Source organism: Triticum aestivum, chromosome 4B, assembly GCF_018294505.1.
Source record: "Triticum aestivum cultivar Chinese Spring chromosome 4B, IWGSC CS RefSeq v2.1, whole genome shotgun sequence".
In the NCBI taxonomy this organism is placed as follows: Eukaryota; Viridiplantae; Streptophyta; class Magnoliopsida; order Poales; family Poaceae; genus Triticum; species Triticum aestivum.
This window is the reverse complement of record NC_057804.1, coordinates 173,294,700-173,303,077: the sequence shown is the minus strand read 5'-3', so window position 1 is coordinate 173,303,077 and position 8,378 is coordinate 173,294,700. Positions and strand designations below refer to the sequence as shown.

At 43.6% G+C, this 8,378-nt stretch overlaps 1 protein-coding gene across 21 annotated transcripts; it reads right to left on the bottom strand.

Annotated features, from left to right (window-relative positions):
* Window positions 1-2,706: 2,706 nt before the first annotated feature.
* LOC123091645 (protein ALTERED PHOSPHATE STARVATION RESPONSE 1) lies at window positions 2,707-6,922 on the bottom strand. Of its 21 annotated transcripts, XM_044513219.1 has the most exons (7): window positions 6,106-6,922; window positions 5,944-6,024; window positions 4,979-5,205; window positions 4,455-4,514; window positions 4,344-4,376; window positions 3,573-3,623; window positions 2,707-3,290 (listed from the first exon to the last, which is right to left on the bottom strand). In XM_044513219.1, exons 1-6 carry the CDS (start codon window positions 6,137-6,139, stop codon window positions 3,609-3,611), a joined length of 450 nt encoding a protein of 149 aa, XP_044369154.1. In that variant the 5' UTR covers window positions 6,140-6,922; the 3' UTR covers window positions 2,707-3,290; window positions 3,573-3,608. The 21 variants fall into 21 exon arrangements, 10 of the variants coding, with proteins under 10 accessions (XP_044369154.1, XP_044369151.1, XP_044369153.1 ...); XM_044513216.1 differs by having other exon boundaries at window positions 4,344-4,514; XM_044513218.1 differs by having other exon boundaries at window positions 2,707-3,623.
* Window positions 6,923-8,378: the final 1,456 nt, after the last annotated feature.

The window sequence follows — 8,378 nt, the reverse complement described above, 5'->3', positions numbered from 1 at the left end:
AAAAGATAGAGGGCAAGTTTTTTGTCAAGAGTGGAGTTGCAACTGCGACAAAAAGGGGTAGAGAGCTAGTTGTGTGTCGATGGTCGAGGGCTAGTTTTGAGTGCACTAAAAAAAGAACCTCAGGTGAGTTATCTATTAAACTAAGAAAAGGCCAATTCCCCATACCATCTTTAAAAACTAGCTTGTTTTTGCTACAATCTATCAATTGAACAAAAATTGATGCTAGTAAAATGTACATGAACAGGAAAAAAAGGTCCATCTCCAGTAACTACACGTCCACTTCTAAAAAACGAAACATGAAGTTGAAAAACCCCATGTTTAAAAAAAATCCGCAACACATACAAACAACAAAAAATTCTGCAACTCTACTCCGTATCCATGATACAAGTAACTCTAAAAACAGCACCCAACAATCAAAAACAAGATACATTTTCTACTGGGTAGCGACCAGTGACACAACTTCTCCCTTCAACTAATACAACCCAGGCCAGTAGAAACAAATACACGCAAAACGGCCCAACAAAAGAAACAGGCCCACAAGTGCACACCGGGAGGAACGGCGCGACGTAGCGCGGGACGCGTGTGACAAAGTGACGCGGGATCACGTTTGCCTGAATTTTTTATGATGATTTAGATCCAGCGGTCCACAACTTAGATGAGACATTGTAAATCTCAATTAGACGAGATTTAGTAATTCCGTAAACTCTGTTTGTTTTCATGTGTGAGATGTTTTGATGAATGAGGCAAATATATGTTTATCATAAAAATATGTGCATGCCTCTGCCTCATTATTTATTTTCTAATAAAGTACAATATGACAAGCGTGGTAAAATTGACCTCAACAAAGACACAGACTTATTTTGCATATAGTACCAAGAAAACTGCTTGCTGATATGAAAACCATCACGCTTTTTTTGGGGGGTGGGGATACCATTACACCGAAAGTATATAACCTCCCTTATTGGCACAACATAGAAAGGTGGAAGGCACACCGAGTGTGAAACACTTCGGGACTAGTTTCAAACAGGTGGACACACGTAAACCCCGAGCGCCTCCACGCATTTTCTAGCGCACACGAAGAAACCCACGATGTTGCTATTGTCCTGCACGGGAACACTGAAACGAGTACACTGCGGTTCTCCAAAGGGCCCGTACGTGCGGACATTTGTGGTAATTGTTAGTGATGTTAGGGCGTTGTACTTGACATTGGCTTCTCCAAATACACCAATTGTTCCAGAGACTTCTGTCACAATCTCCGATGGAGCAAGCTCGATCTGCATGGAGGAAAAAGATCACCAAATTATTAAATCTGCATGCATGAAATACATTATGAGTGCTCGAAAATGCATGCATAAAGGAAAAATGTTTAAAGCATGAACCCACTGTGTCCTTGTTATCCCCGCATGGCCCACCCCATGGGCCAACATTATGTTGTCCACCAGCTTGGTCGACGAAGGAAAATGCAAGTGAATCAATGACAGCTCCATGACGGATGGTCACACACTCTAGACGTTGCGGTGTCGTGGAAACGTCAAGAAATTCTCCACTTATTTTACCCCATGGGCCGATCTTGGTGACAGAGCTCTGCCGTGGTGTCCTTGAGCAAGGTGTTTCCTATTGTAATAATCATGATTATATATATGCATGGTATAAGCTAGGTTTGTGTTGATAAAACCAAGTTTCAAATTTGACTAAAAGAGAGCAAGGACATATACATTTCAAGGAACTCACCGCTGCTTTTGAGAAGGAGAGACACAAAGCACGAACATGAAGCTCCCTGACATTTGCCTGGGCTGACCAGGTCTTGTTAAAGGTTATGACACCTTGTGCATATGCAAACTCTCCCGTCCCACCAACAATTGCCCATTCACCTTCATTTCCTCGAAAATCTCCCATCACCTTGAAGCTGGAACCCATAAACCTATGCCAAGTATATGCAGTTGACAAATTAATGGAGGCGGATTTTGTGATGACAGAGTTCAAACTATTTTAGTCGGCTTTTATTTCGTGTGCAAACTAAATATGTTTGCATCAACTGTATTAGAAACTTAACATGCTAGGAAATAAAACTAAATAATACTAACTTAAAAGCTTTCATTGATACACATACTAAATTTACACTCACTGGCCATTTCATTCGAAAAGAAAGTCGAATCTTCGGTCCACAAACACCATGTTGAAACAAGTAAACCAATTTTCTTTGGTCATACCAGCACCAATGTGCAAACCTTGAGCGTGCGCAACAAGGTTTGCGTTGGTGCAAGTGCCATCATATATGGTCCAGTCATTAGCAGCAAGGGCACCGAAACACGCGGGGAGCTTTGGATCCACTATGACAGTCTGGTTAGCATTTGGTTTTCCTTGGGTGTGCTGGTAGGCGTACAGGTGGAGAAGAATCTCCGTTCGCTGGATAGTCTCTTGGCTAACAGGAGCTGTTTGGAAATAGGAAGGGTTAGGCCTAGTAGCAGGCGTGGTGGTGGTGGCTAAGGTAGGCTGAGGAGACATGTGGTGGCTATAGGCAGGATTGTGTGTGTACTAGCAGTTGGGGCGTGCCCATGGCACGCCGCCTGACGCACTCCTGTGCGGTACCAGGTAGACATGCGCTCCTTCCGAGCACTTTTTCTCTAGTTGCAGGAGCACTTTTTCTCTAGTTGCTACAACATGTGTATACACAACTGAGAGCCTTCTGCATAAATGACAGCAATGTAGGGCGGAATTCATTATAGAGATAAAAGTTGATTAAAGTCAGCAGTCATTATAGTTGGTTACATGGTATAATTACACATCCAGTGGCTTCTCCAAAAGTGAATCAAACTCAACAAATAAACAGACAATCTAAACACTATGTACCTAGCAGATGCTCCAACGATGATTGCTGTTGCAGTTTCATCTATGCGTAGAACTTTGCAATGAATTAGTCAGCTTTCACGTTCAACCTTGCATCCTCACTGCCGTCCGCCACCCCCAACCGAGTCGACGCTCGCCTTCATCATCGCCTGCTCGAGCAGCTGCTGATCTATGCCATTGTAATAACCCTTGATGCAGACCACGTCACTCTCACAGGCATCGCAGAAGTAGTGGTCGTCGTCGTAGACACCGGAGGAAAGAGTATGTCGCATGTAGATGAGCCGTTGTGACCTTGCCATTTTGACTGGACTGATTCGCCGCCTGCCACGTCAAGGCAGATCACAGATTTAAACCGTCGGCGCCGCCTTCTCCTCCCACCCACTCGTCCCTCAAGGTGACGTTGGTGTGGCTGCGTGGGAGAGCGGAGTTATCCCTAGGAAGCACTTCATGAAGAATGATCATGTTATTCCGAAGCAAGAGATGTTTTTACCATGCAATCCAAAGGAACTGAATACCACCTCGTATAGCGCAGAAAGAGTTTCAGCAGTTGTATTTTTTTAATCTCACCTATGTGTCAAAGTAGTCAATCTACCTGATATTTATATTTCTCTAACTACTGCTAAATCTGAAAGTGTAAGGGCATTGTACCACGTAGGGCATAATTATTCTTGATGAAACCATTGTAAATGTAGTAGGCAGGAGCAAATTCTAGGTTGCAGACTTACCATAGATAGATTCAGTAGCATACTTTGAGAAGGTACTCAAACTTGCAACCCCTATTTTGTGAGAGAAGCGAACACGAAAAACAGTAATAGTAAGCGCATCGATCACGAGCAGCTACATGTTGGACTAAAAGTGAAATAACATGTAAGAGGGCATTTCCAAAACACAAATACCGGAAAGACGGCTTTTCCGTACATCATTCCATTGATACAAGAAATGGAATTAATCTCCTCCTTTATCCTATCCAAAATATACTCAAAATGTATTGTTGTCTAATTATCTTAAGTTTCAATAAATTAATTCTTTGTAACTCATGAACATATAGAAAGAAACGGCCATAGACGTCTATAATCGGAGGGATTAAATTGTTACCTAATCATAGAGCGTTCTTTTTCTTCATTCTTCAAAGTATACAGAGAAGAGACAAAAATGTATATATGAGCATCCACGTTGAACAAAAATCAAGTTCCTCATAAGCTTTCTGAACCTCTTGAAACTTCCTAAACCATGGTTAATTACTCATATATTACGTGACGGTGCACTTAACTTTGCATACTAAGAGGACAAAACACAATGCATCACCACCAAAGGCAATCCACGAAATTACAGTTCAACATGCAACTAAGTTGATTAGTTTTTTAGCCAGCGCAAGCAGGAGAAACACTGGCAGGCATTCAATTCAAAAAAAAAGTGAAGAGAGCAGTGAGTAATACTGCAGAAAACTGGTCGTTGCTGAGCTGAGGTCTCAACACATGAAAGAACACCAAACTAACCTGAGTCTTGTTCTTCACACTGAGCTCCCCGTCCTGTAATTTTTGTAGTCTATCAGATCTCGATTCTGCTGCTCGTAGAGAAACCCAGATCCTTGTGTACAGGTCTCTTACATTTGTCCTGGTTTTTTCAGCACAGTGCAGCTGTGCACCTTTGGCGTCTTGGTTCCTCAGCTGCACACATTTCTTCTCTTGTCAGATTTGATCTATGGCCTGTACAGAACCAAATCATTTTTAATATATATACAATACACAATACAACAAAGACATGCTCTTATAATATGACAGGAAACCATGAACGCACAAATGCTTGTGCACAAGAAACTACAGAAAATGATCGTAATGCATTGAAAACTAACCGCATTGTTTTTTAGCAGCTTAAAAATCATAGATAGCATTATCAGTAGTATGACCTTGTCAAGACCTTCAACTTCGCCTTATTAACTAAATACACACACACACACCCAAAAACAAGATGCATTTTAATATCAAGGTGGTGTTATCCTTTTTCAAATAATTAGTTGCCTTAAACACGGATAGATCAATAGCACCTTGCTAAGAAAGATATGAAGTATTCTTTGCATATGTACGCAATCACAAGAAAGATCGAATGACACCAGCAGATATAAATAACCCACCTTGACTTCTTCATACAGTTTCTTCTCCCAGGCATACAATCTCCCTAACGTCTGCGAGTGACTTCCCGACTTCATCCCACCGTAGTCATCGGATATATGCCTCTTATTAGTCTCACTCTTCTCTGTCCACGACAAACTGTTTGAGCTTGCTCCCAGCTCGCTCCTATAGGACGAGGACGATGGAGATCGATGCCACACGATGGCATGGATTATCTTCGACGAGTTCTCTGCACTAAGACAGAAATATCAATGGCAATACCATCAACCGAAGACAACACCAGATACATTACCAATCAATAAAAACACCTAATCTGTAGTCTGTACTCTGTAGTGTATGGTTAGATCAATCAAAAGCCAGTCCTTGCAATGTGATGTTCTAAGTTCCACCAGAACTGAAAAATGTAGATTCAAGGTGTTCGTCATGAAGCAGGAGCCTTTAGTCATTTGCACCCCAAAAGGACCACCTTGGCAATCAAGAACCAGAAGTGGTAGCATCAAAGGGCTAAAAAATTGGGTCAGGACATGAATACAAAGTTAGAAATGGGTGATAACAAATTAACTGTGTGCGGATATTACATCAACCGAGAATATTCAAAGCCACTTTTTTTAAGAGATTATGCTTTGTCTGATCTCCACAGGCAAATGCGATCCCTAAACAAAGAACAAGTACCATCTAAAAACTCTATACCACCATGAGTATTAAAGGAGTAGTGTATCCAAACCAAATCCATCTAATGACACAGGGCCTTCCACTGATGGAGATTTGTGAAATCCATTCATGTCTCGCATTGAAATTAAGAAATCACTACTTGTTCACTTCATTTTTTTAATTAAGAAAGCATCTTCTTTAGCATCGAGAGGATGATGTGCCATGTTTCAATTCAGAATCAAGCCTAACCTAAACGACCAATAAACACAATATCTGAGCAACTAGACACATGAATGAAATAGAACCAATAGTAAACCTGGGATGGCCAATCGGTGTGCAGAGGAAACGACAGCCACGGTGTCCGCATCAGCACCAGCATCATGGACAAGCCAACAACCTGCAGTAGCAGCAGTAAGCGAGAAGTCGCAGAAAATATATTGTTGCCTCCTCTATCTCCGGTGACGGCAGAGCCCCCTACCCCATCCACATCTGACCTTGCATCTTTTTCCCATCTCACCTCGCGTCCTCTGTGGTGGATCTCCTCATCCACACCTGCCGCCTGCCTCTCCATGACTCAAGCACAAGGTGGGCTGCTGGCTATCCCGTGGGGAGAAGAGAGGATGGGCAGAGGATCGGTTACGAAGGAGGAAGACCGTGCGGTGGCGACGGCGTGCTCCGTCTGGCGGTGGCCTCGAGCATGCCGGGGACCTCCTCGCCGACCTTGGCGGGCCACGGCGTTGAAGAGGACGGGCCGAGCGTCCCCCGACCTTGGTGCAGAACCATATGAGGGTTGACTCCTCTCAAGAGGGCACAGATCGTACATGCCCTCGCGTTCGACGGCCTCGGTGAGCGCCAGGAGGCGTCGGAGCCACGCCGACGATAGCTGTGGCTAGGGTTAGCCACGAGCGCAGGAGGAGGAGGCGAGCATCGAATCGAGTGGGTGAAGGAGATAGACCGGACCGAGGAGACCTCGAGGGAGTGCTGGGCGGCGCCGGAGACCGCCGGCAGCGGCGGGAATTTGCCGGCGGCGGAGAGGTGGAGAGAGGATCGAGAGAGAGGCGAACAAGAGGGATCGCCCATGCGTCGGGCCACCCTTTGTTTTTTTCTTCCACCGACTGTGTTGCACAGTAGGGGGAGGTGTTATCTGGAGTAAACAAGCAATTCCTACTATAGTAAATATCCTACGTGGCATAGCCCAGCATTCGCACCTTGCGCGACTGTTAATGTGTACTATAGTAAATATCCTACGTGGCATAGCCCAGCATTCGCACCTTGCGCGGCTGTTAATGTGTTTAATGTGTGTCTGTTGATGTCGTGGGTTGATGGAGGGAAGAGCCTATTTATAGATGTACAAGGCAGATGACGTTGATAGATATATCCTGACACAAGTGGTTGATACATGCATGGCCCTCAAAATCAATTTATCCAACAAGGACGTTCATCACGAACCATCTCGGGCAGCATCGCTTGGTCCATATTGGACGATTGCGTTCGATATCGGAAACGCCTACTATTTGGCTATTTGCACCAGAGTTCATGTTTTCCTTTTACTCCCTCAATTCCATATTAAGTGTCGATGACTGCGTTTGTTATTGGAAACGCCTACTATTTGGCGCACCAGAGTACTCCCTCCGTCTGAAAATACTTGTCATCAAAATAGATGAAAATGAATGTATCTAGAACTAAAATACATCTAGATACATCTATTTCAATGATAAGTATTTCCGGACGAAGGGAGTAGATTTTTAGACAATAATAGAAGCACACCGCTCTATGTTGCGCTGAGCCTGAAAACAGCATGGAAGAATTTGAAGTTGGATATAATTATGTGTTGGCACGATAGATTGATTCATTTGAATTTTGTACATGTCTTCTGTTGTGCAATTTTGTTCTGAATCCGGTCTTAAATTGAATTTGAGCGATTTAAGCCAAAACGTTTTTGCTCATAAGCTTAAGCTGCACCAGCCCACACCGCGCGTGCTCTAAAGTGGTCCCTCGTTCACCGCTTTCATATCAGGGTCGTGTTTCACGTTACGTTCGTCTAGATACATGGTGTCCTTTCTGCAAAGTTTGACACGCACACGGCTAGCAGACGATGACATGCATGTTCTTGTGTAATCGTGATGTCGTTACTATAGTCTGTACCGTCCATTTGCATCCAACGACAGTCTCAAGTTCCTCCCTGATGTCTTCTTTCTCGCTTCATGCACGTCGGCGCGCAACAAACAAGGTCCGGCCGATCCCGTTCGTGAATCACGTACTACTACCGCCAACGTGTGATGCTTTCACCTTTGTTCTATGTATTTCTGTACTGCCATTGGCTTCTTCTATCAATGGAATCCCGTGCATTCGTGAATCACGTATAGTTTTGTTGTTTTCTCCGACCCGACAGCGGAAAGAAAAATGACTCGTGTAGAGAAAACCTAATGAAACCTGGGAGCGCTTGGACGGTTCAGCTTGCAGTTGATGAACATCGTCTATTGCAAGATAATAGACAAATGGTTGATCAACCAAACTTTAACATGTAGAAAGCTGGTTACGCAAAACACTTCATGCCTCAGTTTCTGACTTCCAGTAACCACAATTGAGTACAGCAAATAATCAGAATGCATGTGTGGGAATAACTGTACTGATCATAGATGCCATCACTTGCTTAGCCGTGCGAACATGAAGCAACCAGTACTAGATAAATAAAAAAGATTTTATTCATGGACAATGCCATTTTACTGGGTACCTGAATTCCAGGTTATT

What these genes read in the sequence shown, in the direction of transcription:
- LOC123091645 (XM_044513210.1), bottom strand. Translation starts at nt 6,139, where the DNA reads ATGGGAAAAAGATGCAAGGTCAGATGTGGATGGG. An exon ending in CAAGGTCAGATGTGGATGGG is followed by an intron (nt 6,025 to 6,105) that starts GTAGGGGGCTCT and finishes CTGCTACTGCAG; the next exon opens with GTTGTTGGCTTGTCCATGAT. An exon ending in AACTGTATGAAGAAGTCAAG is followed by an intron (nt 4,515 to 4,978) that starts GTGGGTTATTTA and finishes AAATGTGTGCAG; the next exon opens with CTGAGGAACCAAGACGCCAA.